The sequence below is a fragment of the Bombus fervidus genome, chromosome 16 (genome assembly GCF_041682495.2).
Source record: "Bombus fervidus isolate BK054 chromosome 16, iyBomFerv1, whole genome shotgun sequence".
NCBI classification, from domain to species: domain Eukaryota; kingdom Metazoa; phylum Arthropoda; class Insecta; order Hymenoptera; family Apidae; genus Bombus; species Bombus fervidus.
This window is the reverse complement of record NC_091532.1, coordinates 4,815,138-4,834,423: the sequence shown is the minus strand read 5'-3', so window position 1 is coordinate 4,834,423 and position 19,286 is coordinate 4,815,138. Positions and strand designations below refer to the sequence as shown.

At 29.9% G+C, this 19,286-nt stretch overlaps 3 protein-coding genes across 7 annotated transcripts; all 3 read left to right on the top strand.

Annotated features, from left to right (window-relative positions):
* The first annotated feature begins 38 nt into the window (after positions 1-38).
* Positions 39-8,781, top strand: Hzg (CTD small phosphatase herzog). 5 transcript variants are annotated; one of them, XR_011802032.1, is made up of 5 exons: positions 39-1,410; positions 2,143-2,576; positions 2,662-2,847; positions 2,920-3,226; positions 6,732-8,781. XR_011802032.1 is itself a non-coding variant. In XM_072019318.1 (5 exons), the coding sequence occupies exons 2-5, from the start codon at positions 1,341-1,343 to the stop codon at positions 3,109-3,111; spliced, it is 882 nt and encodes a 293-aa protein (XP_071875419.1). In that variant the 5' UTR covers positions 39-1,166; positions 1,313-1,340; the 3' UTR covers positions 3,112-5,002. The 5 variants fall into 5 exon arrangements, 4 of the variants coding, with proteins under 4 accessions (XP_071875419.1, XP_071875416.1, XP_071875417.1 ...); XM_072019318.1 differs by lacking the exon at positions 6,732-8,781 and having other exon boundaries at positions 39-1,166; positions 1,313-1,410; positions 2,920-5,002; XM_072019315.1 differs by lacking the exon at positions 6,732-8,781 and having other exon boundaries at positions 39-1,249; positions 1,313-1,410; positions 2,920-5,002.
* Positions 8,782-10,284: 1,503 nt separating this feature from the next.
* Positions 10,285-12,284, top strand: LOC139995656 (KICSTOR complex protein kaptin). The gene is made up of 7 exons (XM_072019312.1): positions 10,285-10,489; positions 10,567-10,832; positions 10,944-11,110; positions 11,185-11,357; positions 11,447-11,525; positions 11,587-11,878; positions 11,964-12,284. The coding sequence occupies exons 1-7, from the start codon at positions 10,285-10,287 to the stop codon at positions 12,033-12,035; spliced, it is 1,254 nt and encodes a 417-aa protein (XP_071875413.1). The 3' UTR covers positions 12,036-12,284.
* Positions 12,285-12,516: 232 nt separating this feature from the next.
* Ttc7 (tetratricopeptide repeat domain 7) lies at positions 12,517-18,531 on the top strand. Its single transcript, XM_072019311.1, has 15 exons — positions 12,517-12,820; positions 13,389-13,540; positions 13,651-13,819; positions 14,245-14,307; positions 15,134-15,316; positions 15,603-15,732; positions 15,875-16,011; positions 16,096-16,334; positions 16,417-16,605; positions 16,678-16,856; positions 16,924-17,363; positions 17,452-17,690; positions 17,796-17,900; positions 17,985-18,076; positions 18,177-18,531. The coding sequence occupies exons 1-15, from the start codon at positions 12,697-12,699 to the stop codon at positions 18,307-18,309; spliced, it is 2,574 nt and encodes an 857-aa protein (XP_071875412.1). The 5' UTR covers positions 12,517-12,696; the 3' UTR covers positions 18,310-18,531.
* The last annotated feature ends 755 nt before the right edge of the window (positions 18,532-19,286 follow it).

Sequence of the window (19,286 nt, the reverse complement as noted above, 5' to 3'; positions counted from 1 at the left end):
ATTTAACAAAATTTAATTTCTAGTAGGCTATAGTTCCGCTGAAAAATCTATCTATTTGATATGAATCATTACTAACAAAGTCAGTTGATGGCCACAAAAGGAATACAGCGAAACCGTGCACCTTGCTTTGCTTTTATGGCATTAATTTTTGAGTTCAAACGGTGCGCAACGGTCGTACATATAATTCGATTGAAGGTCGTGAGGAGGCGCGACAATCGCGTGAAGTACAAGAGCCAGCAAAACATTAACATCAAAAACCTCTGTAGCGCAGGTCCGCAACGTTGTTTCCGTTGAACGGACGAAATTGTAGCTACAGTGAGTGTTTGTTGTGTGAGAAATCTACATTGTTTAATGTTGTGTGTGTTAAGTGTATAACATGATTGTTACGAAATATTAATGAATCCCTATTGTTACCAACTCAAATAATAAACAAATACATGAACTAATTATATCAAACAATAATATCGAAAACCATCGTGGAAAGATTGATATATGTGACGTGCGTCGAAGGACATCATCATTGAATAGAAAAACGCATTGAAGGAGTAGAACTTATACGACAAATGTCGAATCGTGATGAACTGCGCAACGACATAGGTGTGGCGCGTAAAAGAGAGAGCGTACATGCACGTATACGTAGGCATACGTGCAATACGAGCTCCCTTGGAATGAATGCAACCAAGAATTGGATTAACTTTCCCCAGTTACATTTACGTTTAAGAAACCGATCGATTCTTTCAATGCAGTATCAACTATAATAATCTGATCCTACTAAGTTAATCGTCTCTGCACTGTACCGCTGAGTTACATTGGTATTTAAGATCAAGATAAATCTTGTGCTGATCTCGGTGAAGTAAATATCACTGTTGGTATTGAAAACACACCGTGTGGGTGCGTGTGCGTGAGCGTACTCGTGCCCGTGCCCGTGCCTGCGCCTATGCGTCTCCGTTCGCCAAGTTGTGGTGATCTTCGTAGAGGTGGCGGCGGCGGTGGTGGAGACAGTGAAGGTGGTGGCGGCGGCGGCGGCGACGACGACGACGGTGGCAGCGGCAGCAGCGGTGGCGACAGTGAAGGAGACGGTGGAGGTGGTGGTGGCGGCGGCGGCGGCGGTGGCGGCGGCGGCCGCGACAACGTTTGGAGGGAGAGATTTCGTACGTCGTGACTGAGTGAGTGAGTGAGTTGGTGCGTGTGCGTGCTACCGCGCGTATACGCTCTCTCTCATTCTTGGGATCGTTCGCGTGTGTGTTGTTTATGTATGTGTATATATATATATATATTGTCGCGCGCGCGCATTAACGGAATTCACGATCAGCACGCAGGGACTCTCAACAAATGTTTAAATGGACGCATCGTCCATTATCACCCAAGTGTCGCGGGATGACGAGCTAGGCCAATTTAATAATGGGAAAGGTAGGTATTTGCTGTGAATATAGGCTTGCCGCCTTACATTTTTTTTTTTTTACGTTTTTCTTCCAGATGCTGGATGGAATCTGCACCTGTTACGGGACTGCACCTCGCTCCTCACCTTACCTCACCTAACTTCTCACCTCTCACCCCTCTACTCCTCCCTTCCACTGCTATTCGCCTATACTTCACTTCCGACGTCTCTTTTCCTCTCGCCCTCGTTTTTGCCTGGCCTCGCCTCGTTTTGCCTCGCCTCGCCTCTTCACAAATCGTGTCTCCTATCCTTCTCCCCCTCTTTTTCTTTCACCTAAGTTTCGCGTGTAACTTATTGCATCGTGTCGTACCCATACCTTGCCGCCGTTTTAATTCACTTAATCCGATTCGTTTACTCGATGCTCAAATATTGCTTGGACGAAGCCAAACAATGTTTAAATTAAGATAAAGTAAAAATGTTCCTCTCCCATTTCTTAAAACTGTCAAAATATATGCTTATAGAAATATTCTACTATCCTAAAAATGGTAATTTCTAGTAATTCATCCCTTTGTATATTAAGCAGAAAATAACGTTCCATCAATTATAAGAACAAATTTTGCATTTTATGTTCCATATATTTTTGTATAAATATATATCTATTTTGGCACAAATTTTAACAATTTTTATCACTTTTTAATATATGTATCATATACATATTTACATATGTGTATTTACAAGATGATATTTATTTTTTCCAAATGTAGCTCAGTTACCACAAGAGAATGAAGTGAACAGCACCGGTTCAGCCAGTGGCAAAAAGCCAAGAGGGCGTGGGCTTCTGCGATCTCTACTTTGTTGCCTCGGTAGAGGACGTGGAAGTAGTTCTAAAAGTTCAAAGACAAGCTCGTTACAAGGCGATGGACATGGTTCTCCATCCTTAAGGACTGGATCCCCAAGGTTCCTTCTCCCACCTGTCAGACATCAGGATATGCACAAGAAGTGCATGGTGATTGATTTGGATGAAACACTAGTGCATAGTTCTTTCAAACCAATCAACAATGCCGATTTTGTTGTTCCTGTAGAGATTGATGGGACAGTGCATCAAGTGTATGTTTTAAAGAGGCCTTATGTGGATGAATTCTTACAGAGAATGGGTGAACTGTACGAGTGTGTATTGTTCACAGCAAGTTTGGCTAAGGTATATTATGCGAACAGTTGTTTATTATTACCATGGGCTTCATATTCAGGTTTGTTTGAACGTTCGATATTTCTGATATTTACAGTATGCTGATCCAGTAGCAGATCTGCTTGACAGATGGGGAGTGTTTAGAGCAAGACTGTTTAGAGAATCTTGTGTTTATCACAGAGGAAATTATGTTAAAGATTTAAATAAACTAGGGCGGGATTTACAGCAAATTATTATTGTTGATAATAGCCCTGCCAGTTACATTTTCCATCCAGATAATGCAGTAAGTTTTACCAATGAAAAATATACAAAAAAGAAGAAAATAATTAAAGGAATAAAATAAATTCATTTTTAGGTACCAGTGGCATCATGGTTTGATGATATGACAGATTCAGAACTATTAGATCTAATTCCATTTTTCGAGAAGCTCAGTAATGTGGAAAATATTTATACAGTCTTGTGCAATAGTAATCATCCTTATAATCAAGTACCTCCAGCTGTACAGAATAGTCCAAGCCCAGGGTCAGGTTCACTTGGCGCTTCCTAGCCCTACCTAAATTCTGGCCAAGTAGCCAGTATTATCATCGCTCAATGCACTCTGAGGAGAACTTTGATTGGAATATTCCACATTGCTTGCTTGTTATGTAGCAATGGACAACCAGGTATGACCCACTAAGTGTTGGGTGTATAATGTAAGCATACCTATCAAAGAGTCATCCAAAAGGAGGTGAAAATTCTAAACCCTCCTGTATTCATTTTGACACAACATGAATCACAACTGCTTTATCATTGGCTTCAGTTCTTTTTCCTAAGAAATAATAATATGATATAACTGTTCACAGTATATCAGATACAATGAACTGATCGTATTTATCTAATTATTAAGGTATTTGATGAAAGATTAAAAAGTAGCTCAATTGGTCATAAACAAATAACTCTTCCAATCACATTGACATGGAATAGATTTCGAATACAACTTATTGGTTGCATAATAAATTAATGCGTGTTTCCGTGTTTGATGTACTTGAGAAAAGGAGCAAATGATAACGATAACAATGAATGTAAAAAGTGAATATGCATTTGAAATCGAATAAGTACATGTACGTGATTTAAATTCATGCAGAGTATATAAAAAATTATTTGCACGAGAGAATAAATCAAAGTGTAGTATTAAGTAACACTGAGAGAAAAAGAAATAGATTACTTAAGAGTCTTTTGATGGGCCGTTATAATTTTTTCCTCTGTATATTCCGATTATTTACCGTAGTTTTGCATTGCTTTTAACCATGTTATGTGTGAAACTTCAATGAGTATTTCTTATATAATCATAAATATTGTGCAAAGAAATAATTAATTTTTATACAAATTTTATGAGGCTGATAATTCCAAATAGTTACGAAAAATGAAATTAAATCATGAAATTTTCTTACCCTTTATAATTAGAATTTGTTAAAATTCATTGAAAATTTGTGTGTTTGATTTTGCTTGATCAAACATATATTTTATAAATGAGGTTGAGATATAAATAGGAAATTTGGGGAAATGATGCAAATATAAAAAAAATTATGTTTTAATAATTGGATTGAGTGAAAAGTACAAAGAAAGAAAGAATATATATTGTTTTTATTATTTTCATGTTATTTTAACTTCATTTCAAAGAATAATAAAAAAAAAAAAAAACAATGCAATGGGAATTGTATAAGATAAAAAATCAATATATATTTGGAACATTAGGTCAATGCATATCATTCTTTCCCTCCAGGCAGTTATATGAATAATGGAACATTATGTTAATCATTACAAAATCATTAACAAATTAAAATTATTTAGATGTAGTCCATAAAGGATGAATAAGTAAACAAATGTATATTTACACATGTAACTATATTTACTAACAGATAGTCGTCAATTTTGTACGCTTAATTCGTGCATAAGAAATGTATAGCTAGCATTATACTTTCATATCCAATCAAACTGTCGTTACTTATACTTTTTTATTTTATTCGTATTGTTGCTAATATATTTGTCAGTATGAATGATGCAGTAAATCAAATTTTATTGTACTGCCGTCATTAACTTAATTTCAAATATCAGACTACTAAGGATACTATACGTCGATCGCATTATTGAATTTTTAGAAAAACAATTTTACAGAGGAGAACAGGCAGTCAACTAGATATAGTTTTATAATGCCTGTTAAAGAATTTTCTAATCATACATGTTACTCACGTCTTAACGTTCATCCTATTCAATATCGATGTATTTTCATCATCTATTTAACATAACATAACACAAAAATCTTGAAATTAACTTACTGTCTTTCTTCTGAAATTTTAATAATTTTAGAAATTTGTAAATAAAGAAGATAAGACATTAATAAATAGAAACAAAATTTTTAATCCATCTTTTATTAAAACGAATTAATTGTAAAGAAATTTTATAAATTTTAAAATAAATCGTTGTTATTTTTAAATAATCACTCAGTAAAGTTTAACAATATATATAGTTTGGAGGTAGTTTTCTTTAATTTTAGTCTATATATTATTATTATCTGATATTACGTCGTTATTTATCATTGAAAAAAAGTAAGCCATCAGTGTTGTAGGTTTTTATTTCATTAAAAAAGGGCTAGGGTATACAGAGATAAGAATATTATACAACAATAAGTTATACATATTGCATAATATTAAATGGCTTCCAACTATATGTTTTATCAGTTTTTTGTTTTATATGACAGTGTTTTAAACGGATCAGTATCGTTCACAACTAGATCTTACTTTTAACCCAACTGATAGAACAGTGACATAATGTACTAAAAATTCGAATAAGCAAGAACTAAGAATTAAATCGATTTTCATAGCTATAATATTTTTATGTAAAAATCATATTAATACTATTTAATCCAAAATATGCGAACTTACTTCTCAGCATTGTATATAAATGTTGAATGTTTATATCTAAACCTTAACTTGTTAGCCGTATTTTTATGTTCATTATTACTCGTATTTAAGAAGAAACAGCATGCTATGGAACATTTGTACTTATTGTTAGTAAACGTACCTCGCCTTCTATGTTTGACTAAACTCGAAACTCTTAGAATATTTGATTTAACTGTTTTCAAAGTATAGAATTATGCAATAACCATATATCTTTACTTCAATCTTGATTTATATGTGTATGCTTTTCGCAAACTCGACGAATTCATTAAAAGAAAAAGAAATCGAAAGTTATACAAAACGTTCATTAGCTCTTAAAATTTCTCGAAAACACAATCGATTTAAGAGATTACACAAGTAACAATATATTTACCATACACTTTTACAAAAGTATGTCAATAATATAAAAGTGTGATTGTTTCCACTCGTACAGTGCCCATCGAAATGACTCTATTAATTATAGTGCACCTTTTCGGGAAGTGCATACAAAAAACACGGAGAATATGCCACCCACACAAGGAAATTTTATATGTATATTCCAAATTGAACACAACGTCTTTTATAATGTTCTCGTGTACTGTCTGAAAGCAGTCATAAATTTAAGATATGATATACAAGCGATTACAATGCGACATATACAGTCATGTGGCAAAATCCTAAGAAACAGAAAATATTTCTAAATTCTACGGTCTTCTTCTCTTTATTATTATTATTATTATTACTATTTATTGTTATTATTATTATTATTATTATTTCGTTCTCCTTTAATCTCGGAAATCTTTCATCTCTAATGATTTTTACCATAATCAAATTCAAGTCCGGAAATTATCATCGTAATGTAAAGCCTCATCGGTTTGATGGAAGATCGGGCGGGAGGATGTGTGAAGAAGCAAAGTTAATGTTGCATCCGACGAAGACCACGTTCCTTATCGGATCTAACATTAAACACACGAAATATCATACATCAAACATCCTTAAGCATCCATCATGTCGTGCTTCCGTGATTAATTAATATTAACAATCTAGTATATTGCTTTTATGGAATGCAAACCCGTTGGATGCTCTAGACGAGTATCCATAGTATTTCATAACCTAATAAGTGCGTATCTTTTGTCGTGTTTCGTTTTTCCAAGCATTTTGTTTTGTTTTCTTTTTTAATTATTATTATTATTATGATTATTATTATAATTATAATTATTATTCTTATTATGGAGTTGTAACATGATTGTAGAGACGCTATAAAATAACATTGAGGATGATGGCTTTCGTCTGCTACCAGTTGAGCGACAGAGAGAGAGAAAGAGGGAGAGAAAGAATACAGTACATTTAGATTTATTATAAAAGCAAAAAAAGAGCGCCGAGAAAACTGTTAGCGCGAGAAAGGTGTAGCGAAAACGATCGTGATACGTAATTAGGTATATATAAATATTTAGGTAGACCAATTAATTTTTAATGCGCGATACTTTCGTACAGCGACGCAACGATGTCTTCGAATTCGTAGCTCTTCGTCGCTGTAATCTGACTTATATATATATATATATATACACATTATATATACGTGTATTTATGTGTATAACGCATACATACATGAAAGTACAAGAGCTGTTGCTCTTATTTATAAACAGGGAGCGTACAAGTGATATATTTTTTATTAAATTCAATTGTACAATATCATTCGCTTGTATGATTACGTTTACGATATCGTTAAATATTGAACTATATCTTGAATTTGTTAAGAGCCCACTATTATACGTACCGGTGATTTTATTAAAATTAATTATAAATTTATCTACGCCTCTACATGTGTAATGTTCGTTGCTATGAAGTGTAGGTTTACTTAGCGATCTATAATAGAAACGATGGAATTTTAAAAGAAAAAATGAGGGGAAAAGACAAGTAGAACGAATTCTGTGTCGTTACTTTCATTGGCGCGTTTGTCATTGCATTAATTTCGAATGATTATTGTTATCGGCTAGATTCGCTCCGAAATAAAGCGACTATTTGGTAACGATATATCATGTTGCAATACAGCAATAACGAACCGCTAACATTTTTCTCAGTGCCGAAAAAACATCGTTACTTCGCAGCAGCTTTGCTGTAGTACGAAAGAAGCAAATATAATAAGAGGATATAATTTTGAAAGAGAGAAAAAAGAGAACGCGTGTGTGCATGTGTGTATGCGCGCGCGCGCACGTCTGTGTGTGTGTGTGTGTGTGTAACATGGAGAGTATAATTTAAAAACAGAAATTTTTTTAATGAAATAAAAATAATGGAAAGAGAAATAACGGAAATGGTAAAAACCGTTCGCCGGACGACGGGCGCAAAGTCGAAACTGAAATTTTTTATATGTAATCAGTTTAAATGAATGTGAATGGCGAAGAGGTCTGAAATAAAGGAAAAAGCTCCAGTCGTGTTGCCCTGTTACATCCTGAACGATTACTAAATTATTGTATCATTATTATACATACATTGTACAAAAAAGTGAAACAATTCGTCACAAATGGAATGAAATTACGTATTATACTAGGGTTCATAATATCTTGTCGGTAAAATGTGTGAACGTGTCTGCGTGAGGTAAAAAAGAAAATGAAAAAGGATACTAAAAACAGAATGAGAGATGCGAGTATGCATGTATAAAAAAAAAAAACAAACATAATTAACGATATTGCCTTGATTTGTAAATAAAATTTAATTACTTCCACTAATGAAATCTTCTCTGCGGATACCGAGCGGGCCGCGATCAGTCCACGCGGGCTCACCCTCTTCGATTTCGTATGTTTTTTACTAAAAAACCGCAATTGATTTTTTAACCAGCGAGTATATTTTGTACAACAACGGAACATCAAATATATATATATAAATACACACACACACACATATATATATATATTATATATATGTATTTTTTAAAAAACGTGGAGGTGAGCCCTGTGCATCGTACCAGAAAAATCAGCTAGATTATGTAAATCTCCCATCCCTCCGACATGTCCAGTTTGCTCTGTGATTCTGTGTTTAATAAAAAAAAGCAAAAAAAATATATATATTATGTATATGTATATATGTATATGTACATATACGCGTTTGATAAACGAATTCAAGTAGTTTTTGCATGATCCCCGTATGAAAGTGTCCCCCATTTACTGATTGTTGTACATTATATACGTACTTTAGAACAATTTTTACATTCACATATTCATTTGTAATATTAAACGTTATTAGATTCTTGGAAGGAAAATTGTATTATGGTTTTCAGTCTTATAAAGAGGTATGGTAAATTTTCATCGTTGGTTTTAATTATATCGTTAACATGATGGCAGAATTAGGTCCAAAAAAAATTATACTATTTAACAAATTTGTCATAACACGAGGTAGGGCGACATTTAATAATTTTTAGTGTATATTATGATATTTCGTAATTTAATATTATAAAAAGAATTTCATTACATAAAATTAGATTGTACAAAAGAGTGTTAGAACAGGACTGTGTTCGAAAATACTATTCTTTACATTTACGTATGTACCATATGCACCTCTATGTTGGTTTAAATGACACCACAGTATTTAGGTCAACCTACTCGATCGCACACGATTAATTTCGATATTGGATTTCCGCGAATGGCAATTACCTTTCTATAAAGGTAAATGTCATGACTGACGTACAATATGTTATTAATTTCTGGTAAACCACCTGTTAGTGGTTAGAGCATATACCATACATGGTACTATACATGATAATATGTAGGTAGTGTTAAAACAATTAACATTCTGTCAGAAAAGGACCCTAAATTATAGGTAACTTGACTGATACTAAATTAAAAAAGTCAAGGGATATCCATAATATTTTGTAAAAGTAATTTAAGTTGTATATGGTGTGTATGTGTGTGTATTTTCTTTAGATAAAACAGGTAGGCTTGCACTCTGACAAATGTATAGTTTTTATGCTTTTATATTAGATTATTTGGAAAATTTTCAAACGGATCAGATAATTGAAGTATCTAAAATCAAATCTATATTCATTTTGAGTTGTTAATCATATTTTCATTAGAATAGAATTTTTATTTAGTGTATTTATTTCAAATCGTAGCAATTGTTCGCAAATGTTTGAAAATTGATTATTTTTTTACAAAATAATAACATTGAGATACATTTAATAAATATATCCTAAGCGATTAATACACATCAAAACACCATCAAATGATGACATCTCCCACCACCAAAAATTGAACGAGTTGCCGAATCTGTGTATACTAGCGCTAGTACCTCATCTATGACTATACGAACGATAATGTGATAAAGGTGCCCTAAAGGTAAAGAAGCTTGCTACATAAAAATGCAGTGAGTGTTAGGTCTATCATGTATCTCGTTTGTACTACAATTTCAATATAAAAAACAATTATACGATATAGAAAATAATATTTAACATTCTAAACTTCTAATGATTTAAACATATGCAACAAAATTATATTTGGCAAAAGTAGAGAAATATAGTACATATTAAATGAACATGTACATATATGTATACAAATAAAATGTATCTTAATGTTTATACTTAATTTATTGTTAATGCAAGATGATATTTGCTATTCATTAACAAACAAAAATTTAATCTCTAACGCGAAAATTATACAAATCTGTGACTTAATCTTGTACCTAAAATGAGTTTTACATTCTTAACCTTAAATTTAAACTTGAGGCTATTAGAAGAAAAATAGGATATTAAATATAAATAAATGAATTATGGTTCAGAATAAAATTTAACCAAAGAAGAACATTGTGAAGACAACATGAATAATTTAACAGACGCACATTGGTTTCCCTTGACATCACAGGGAAATATTTATTCAATGACCAAATTGTGTTCTGTCAATGGTTCCAATAAGGTATTAGTGGCTTCTTTGAAAAGAAAAATATATTCTTGTGAATACCATTTGATGCCAAATCTACATTTAAGACCACTGGTTAAAGAACTACTTTTTACGTACATTCCCAGTTTGTAACCTTAAATATTAATACTTTATCCAAAAACAATAGTTTTCTATATCTGATTAAAAGTTTGTATTTATTAGGTGGTGCAGAAATCATATCTATTGATGCTTATAATAAGTCTGACAACGGTGATGGATTTGTGATAGGAATAACTATTTTGAAAGCAAGTACAGATACATCTGTAGAAAGATATTTAAATATATATACAGAAGGTGCTATAGATGGCGAAGGAGATGAAGGAAGTTCCATTGAAGCTATAGCACAAAATTGTCTTATGGTGGAATTAGCATATACACCGTACCATTTATATCATACTATATTACCCCAACAAAATGCCCCTAATGAGGTAATTTTTTATATTAGTAATGATCTTTTAATTATACTTAAAAAAATAATATTTAAGCATATGATATTTTATTAATTTATAGCAGAATTATAACTTTTCCTAAGATTTTAGGTTGTTTGGTTACTCTCTGGCAGTGATTATAAAATACATATGATCAAAGAAGACAAATTAAATCACAGTTACAGTGAATCACCTATTGAAAAGTACTTTCCTGAATTGCATGATATTCAAGGAATTGCAATATGGATTAATATTTACTATTATGATAATTACAATTGGTATGATATACGTGAAACGAATCTTTATGCATTACATTATAATAACTAATAATATTCAGCTTTAATTTGTTTAGGAGACTGACAGTAATCGGTTGTGAGTGTGGATTGGTCAATGTAGCTATAACTAATGTTTTAGAATTAAAAGTTTGCAGAAGTTGGAAATTAAGATATGACAGACCTGTTTCCAGTGTATCCATTTTTTCACTTCAAAATAGTATTGAGAAACCTTCTTTTCTTAACTCTAATAGTAAAATTCATTACACATATTAATATCTGTATATCCTAAAAAAGCTTGATTAGAAATCAAAACTAATGTATATTTTCAATTTGTTGTAGACTCTAAATCTTTCCTAAATGATCAAGAAACAAAACTAAATGTTCTTGTTGTGAATACAAGTAATGCAGTTGTCTTTATGTAAGTTAATTTTGTTTTAAATATGTATAATAAAAATTAATTTCATATTTTTTATAACTAGGGATGTTCTAAATAATGGGATGGATGAAGACATAACATTAAATGGTAGTGAAACATCTGATTGTATTTTATGTTCTTGTATTGCTGACATAAATATGGATGGGCAAAATGAGATACTCTTAGGAACCTATGGTCAAGAAGTTCTTATTTTTTGTTTCATAAATGACTCATGGGAATTGATCATAAGAAAATTATTTGATGCACCTGTACATTCTATATGTTATATGGATATCACCAATGATGGAATGAAAGAACTTATAGTCCTTACACAACGCGGAGTGCATATATTACAGGTTATAATTTGTATTTAATTAATCAATTATAATATTAATATATGACAAAAGCTTCAAAAATTTAAAGTAGACATATAAATTGCAGCATAATATTATGGATGTCAAAGATAAGTGGAAAAAGCGATATAAAAAATTTCTTGAAGAAAATAGAATATAGCTTAATCTTCAAATTGTCATATAGAAAGATTTGAATTGAGGTTTAGACTTCAGGGATTGAGAAGAGAGTACAAGAAATTACAAAATATAAATACACACGTTTGATATTATTGATATTATATATATATACATATGTGTATACACACAAATGGATACATATAATATCAAAAAGAATAAAAGGAAATTTATTTTTATTATTACTATAATTGTAAAGTTGAATAATTTTAATAAATATAGTCAAAGAATAAAATATTGTTGTTTATTTTTAAATTAAGAAAGATTATTTACTTTTCAAATATAACAAATCTATGTCAGTAGATGGCTCTAAATTATAAATTTTGCAGATTTTGTTTTAAAAATGAAATAATATTTTCGTATAAACTAGTCAACTCACGTATTAACAGTCAAACGAATGCGCAATTTCGCTGGTTCTTAAACTAACATGTTTCATGATGCATCGTATCTAGACTTCGCAGAATCAGTGACATAACAGACAGTTCAAAATAGTGTGGCACGTGCTTGAAGTGGAAATTGTCATACGTGTATCTTTTATGTTGTGCCTACGCTTCTAACACTGATGATCGATATATTACATTACGTCTTGTTGAATATTACGAAAGAATTTAACGGCGTATTTCATTCTTTTTCTTACGTGAATTAGAATGACTAGTAAAAAAGGACACACCCTCCGAATTGAATCAGAAATCGATAAAAACCGTGAGGACGGAAATTGGAAAAAGGTTATAGAATTGGCGGAACACCTGAAAGTACAGTATCCTAGTAATGGTAAATGTTTTAAATAATCAGATTTATACGTTTAAAGATTTCTTTTTGATAAAAGATTTGATAAAATTTTATAGCAATTTATGTCATATCACGAGTTTCGTAACCTGTTTATATAAAAAGAAGTTGTTAAGTCATTTCACGAATTATAAGAATTACATACATATCAATCAAACATAATTATAGTAAAATGTTATTTGATATAAATCTTCTTAATTCAACATTTTTTTAAATTTAAATTTATCTGTTTGTTAATAAGTATATCTGATTTTAACAAATACCAATAATTGTCAATTAGAATATTTTTTATGTCTTCTTAGAAATTTATCTTTGACTTCAAAAAGATATATCTTTCTTATGAATTTTGTATTATTGAAATCTTAAATAAGAAAATTGTATGCAATTTTATTTAAGTTAATGTATTAAAAAATGAACATTTATATCTATATTTAATAAACATTTCATATTTCTGAATATTTTAATACTGTTAAGAAAATTTAATTTCATATTAAAATATATAAGATAAAAATATATATCCAAAACTATGTATTCATGGTGCTTTTGATTTTAGAATGTTTAGCAAATTTTTTATGTGGGGAAGGAAGATTAGAAAGCTTTTTAGAACAAACTCCACCTATAGATGCCAACATTGGAAAAGCTAGAAATGGACTACAAGAAACTAGAAAATACTTGATCCTTGCGGCAAATGAAAAAGATAAACAAGTAATTACAATCATAATTAATAGTTTTTAATTGAATAAGAGATAAAAATTTATGAATCTGATAATTTTAGCTTTGTATGAATAATTAATAAATAATATTTTTAATTATAGGCTTTGGTTGTATTGGATGCACATTTACTACTTGGTAAATTGCATTATGCAATGGGAATGTATGAAGAAGCTCTTAAACATTATCAACAAGCTGAATTACACACACTTACAGAAAAACCATTACCTTGTAGAAGCCTACGTATTATTGCAGAATCATATGCAATTAAAGGTTTGCATCAGATATTATCTAAATCATTTAGTACGTTGCTAGTATGTACTAGTGCATTATTTCTAATACCACATATAATAGCTTGCCAGTTGAATAAAGGAATGATTTATATCTATCATAGTTTGGTGTCTTATATATTTCATTTAACAAATTTCTTTTTTAATAATTCTGTACTTTAGAACATTAAATATATGCTGAATTTGACAGTATTGCACTTAATGTAATTATTCTAACAAAATTTAAAGAGCTGCATATTTTTTTCTTATTTGTAATCTCTACTAAGTATAAATTATCTTGTACATCAGCCTGAAGGTAATACCTAATCAAAATTTAGTTACACAAGCAATGATTTTTGAAAATATTTGCTGTATTTTGAATATCACAACTAATGTACAACTTAGAGAAAGAAAGATTGTTTACTTTAGACACAGAGAAACATTTATCCTGCCGAAGACTGCGCATTATTGCTGAGTCATACGCAATTAAAGGTTTGTATTTTGCTTCATTTTTATTTCTTTTATTTGCCATGTGTAAGTGTATTCCATTTTTTTTTATTTTTCTTTGACTATCCATTAAAGTGTTATTGTATGCTTTATCATTATACAAAACATTTTTATTAATATAATGGTCCAAATCAAAGATATTTTCATTAACTTTTAAAAGTTTGAAATATATGTTGCCTTGTCAATATCATTTTCATGCTTAATTTTATTACTTTCAATAATCCAAAAAAGGGAAAATGTTCTTCATGGTAACTATGTTTCCTTACTTCTGTTTAAATTAATGTTTACTTGCATCTTACCAAATTGACAACTGCTGCATGATAAATGCACACTGTTTGAAAAACATTCATTTTTTCTATTTATCTGTTAGACATCCTCTTATAATATATATTTCAATTAGTAGTCATTTTACAACATATAAAAAGACTCTTTGCATGTTTTATCAATAATAATTACTACATTTCAGTTGAAACAAAAAATTAATTGTTTATACCTACTATGCTGATGTCTTATTATGCAAAATGAAAATAAAGCTAATATACTTTCTGTAGATAATTTGATTGTTATGTTTGTATATCATAAACTTTATCAATGCATATAAATAACTGTAAGTGTATTGCATAAAATATTATGAAATAAATCTGCTTAAAACAGTGCTTCTTTTTTGCTGCTTCTCTTATTCTCTGTGAATATAATATTTACCTTAGTATAAATATGTACCTTAATATTAAAAATTATATTATTGTTCTATTATATTCATACCAATCCTTAGACAATAGATCCTTTTAATAGATGTTTTTATTTACAACAGGTCTTTGTTTGGAAAAGTTACCACCAAATTCTAAATCAAAATATAAAATAGCAGAATGGCAAGAACAAATCATTAAATGTTACGAAATTACTGGGGACCTGACATTGGTGTATTTACAAGAACAAGAAAAACTTGCAATGCAACATCAAAATGGCACGTCTACCGTAAATAGTAACAATGCAGGTGATGATTCTTTTCAGCACATTCTTTTCCATCAAACAATGCTAATTGATGCTTACTGTTCCATAATTAATGAATGTATGAATAATATCTTGATTGGTAGTCCGGATATTCACTGAATGAAAAAACAGTAGTAGCAAGCATTAAAATAAACTTATTTTATAAGAATATTGTATTAACTATGTTTATTTACATTTTTTCAGGTGATATTATAGGGTTGTTGGTGGAATGTGACAAAACTTGAAATTTGGGTTTTGTAGTTAATACCTTAATATCATTTGATCAACAGGTACATATTCCTCTCAGTCTTCGTATTGTTCTACAAAACATATCGGGCCAATTTTGGAAACTGCACTACAAAGGGCACCCATATTGTACATTCAAACTGGTAATATTCAAGGTGCAATAAACCGTTACAGGTAATTAACCGTTTCTATTAATAAAAAATGCAAGGAAGGAAATGATAGCAAGAAGATGACAGTAATAGCAAATATAATTTAGAAAAAATATTTTAATAATTAAATAAACAATCTTTATTCATGAAATTCAATAACTTATAAGGGAAATTTTATCTGCTGTGGAGTCTACAACTACTCAAAGTCTTAGAGTTACTTTAACAAGACAATTGGCAGAAGTATTAGTTCGAGGAATTAGCGGTGCGGAATATAAAGCTCCAGAAGCACCAAGTGATTCGGCAGGTAATATTATTAATAAAATGATTGTTATTATGATAAAATTTGAGATAAAAATAAAATATTAAATCATTATTGTACTTTTCTCAGATTCACCTTGGAAGCCAAAGAAATATTTAGGTCCTAATATGTTTGTGCCAAGAAATGAGTATGAAGAAACAATTCTGTTATTATTAATAAGCGAAGCTATGGCAGTTAGAGATGCTGTCCTTAGTCAGTCTCCAGAATTTAAAGATGCAAGAATACATGCTTTTGAAAACGCCACTGCAGTATATGATCTCCTCACAGTAGTCGTTGTGAGATGGAGTCAAGTAGATTTGCTATATGAGGTAATTAGAATAAAGTAAAAGAAAAGTAAAGACTCAACATTCATTTCGAATGAAAGTTTAATTCAATTTTATATCTTAATAGTCATTTGAGAGAGCAATGAAATTTTCTCATGAGGAAGCCCATGTATGGACTCAGTGTGCATTATGCTTAATTAGTATGGGGAGATATATGCATGCATATAGAGTTTTGAAAGTAGTAGCAAGATTATCACCACAAAAGGTAATGCCTTGTCTTTTAGCTGCAAGGTTGTGCTATGAACAATTAAATATGGTAAGTATTATGTTTTCCTATAAAATAAACTACATAAAATGATATACTAAAAGTATATTCAAATAAAAATAGATAAAAGAAGGTATTGAATGGAGTCAAAAAGCACTTCAAAGAGAAACATCAAATTCTCAAGGAATGCAATCAAGATGTCATCTCTATATTGGTATTGGTCATAGCATTCTTGCTACAAACACTATAGTAAAAATGGATAAAACCTACCATACCAAAACAGCTTTAGAATGTTTTCAAAAGTATGTACAGTTAAATATAAAATAAAGAATAAGTTACATATTATAGTATTATACATTTATTTAATAGGGCGCAACAGTGTGATCCAAACGATCATTTAGCTGAATACTATTTAGCACACGAATATGCAATTAACAGACAAATTAACGACGCAATGGTTCATGTAAAAATTGCGTTAAATCTTCGGGCAGAACACATTCCATCCTTGCATTTATTGGTATTACTGCTGTCGGCACATAAGCAATATTCAGAAGCATTGCATCTAATAAACAGTGTGTTAGAAGAATATCCAGATAATTTAAATTTTCTTTATGTAAAAGCACATCTCGAATTACAAAGTATCGGTGGTGAACAAGCATTGTTCACCATAAGACATATGCTTTTACTTTGGAAAAATTTGTATGAAGATCAAACTAATGCTAATTGTAATGAACAGCACAGTGAGAAACGCAGTGAAACAAGAAGTGTTTTTCAATTGTATGCTTCTGAAATGTCTGATAAAGACTCTAGTATGTATTTAGTATCTTTTCTCCAATTTGTAATTTTTAAGATTAAATTGTTTTATATAAAAATTTCAAATAGCAAAATTTTAAATAGGTTCTGTACATGCACAATCATTGGCTGCTTCAAGAGTAGAACAAGCCTTATCTGAAGTTGCATCATCACTTAGCTCTTTTACCCCAAAGCCTGGACCACAAAGAGCATGGCTATTACAATTACAAGTTTGGTTATTACTTACCGAAGTATACCTAGTTTTAGATCAGCCAAATGGTGCTGTTCTTTCCTTGCAAGAAGCCACGAATATTTTTCCACTAAGTCACCATATTATGTATACAGTAAGTTATATTATCAAACAAAAAACTAAAGATGAATAGTTTGCTTTCTATTTTGCATAACTTCATTATCATGATACAATGTATTGAAGCTACTTTTCATTCCAGCGGGGTCTTCTTCATGAATATAAATTGGAATATATGGAAGCAAAGCAATGTTATCAGAATGCAGTTTCAATTAATCCATCACATATCAAAAGTTTACAACATTTGGTAATGTTTATTTTAATTTATAAAATAATAGTTATTACTGTGTGAAATAGTATACAATTGTTTAACGATTATTTTTATTATTAGGGATTAATTTATCACTATTTGGGAAGTCAAAGGTTAGCTGAAAAAACTTTACGGGATGCTGCAAAAATTGACCCAAATTCTCATCAAACATGGTATAAAAATATTAATTTATTTCCATTTATATTTGAAAGTGCAATAGTTTAACTTTTAAATAATTATACTTTTAGCCAAATTAAATCTTTTTATTTGTAGGTATAATTTGGGAAAAGTGTTGGAATCCTTAGGTGAAGTAGAAGCAGCAAGTGATTGTATGGCAACAGCATTGGAAGTGGAAACCACAAATCCAATATTACCAATTCTCTCGATTCCAGTTACATTTGAATGAATTTAAAATTTTAATTATTTAAATATGATTAAGAACAAATCACAATTTATTGTGCAACATTGGCATTTGTTTGCTCTTGTGGCAATAGTACCTGCTTATCTCTAAACTGTTGCATTATTGTACAAATAAATGAATTCTTTAAAAAGTATTAGAATTATGCAAATAATTTATCAATAATCAATGTAAAAATCTCTAATAAAGAAATAGTTATATGATAAAAAATTATTATTCCTTTAGATTTTTTGTAATATTTAATTTTAAACATTTTCTACGAATAAATTTTTGATATTTTATAGATATATTTATATTATATTAGGTAATATCAAACAAAATATTAGAAATACGTTTATAAATATTTATTTTTATACATTATAGCTGTTACACTATTTTTATCTTATGATATTCTACTATTATATATTTATTCTATATCTTAACGCTATATTGTTAATGTATAATTAAAAAAACATTAAGGTTGAAACCAAATGACTGTAGAATAATAATTATTCAATAAACATTCTAAAGGGAATGTTATTTCGTAAAAATTACGTTCCGCTAAAAAATATTTTGTTAAATATAAATCAATTTACTTTTCATTATTGAAAATGCATACAAAGTATCTAAAATTAGAAGAATTATGACTTTTGCTTTGTCAAAAGTAATTTAAATAAAATTTTACAATTTAGGTTATTTTCTTCTGTTTGTACATATTGTGATTGAAGGCAAGGGTTTTTTTAAAGCTGCTAGATAATGTTAAATAAATTTATTGAACATCTTACAAGTTACAGTTGAATGTGTGCCCTTATAATTTATTACGGTAGAAATATTTTTACAGTGGATATTGATTGATTAAAATAAATTCTAGAATTTTGCTACAAATATCTATAAAGTAATATTTTTTAAATAAATATCTTTGAAAATTTAATATTATAAAAATTTAATAATTATATATATTTAATTTAATATATATATCATATTTT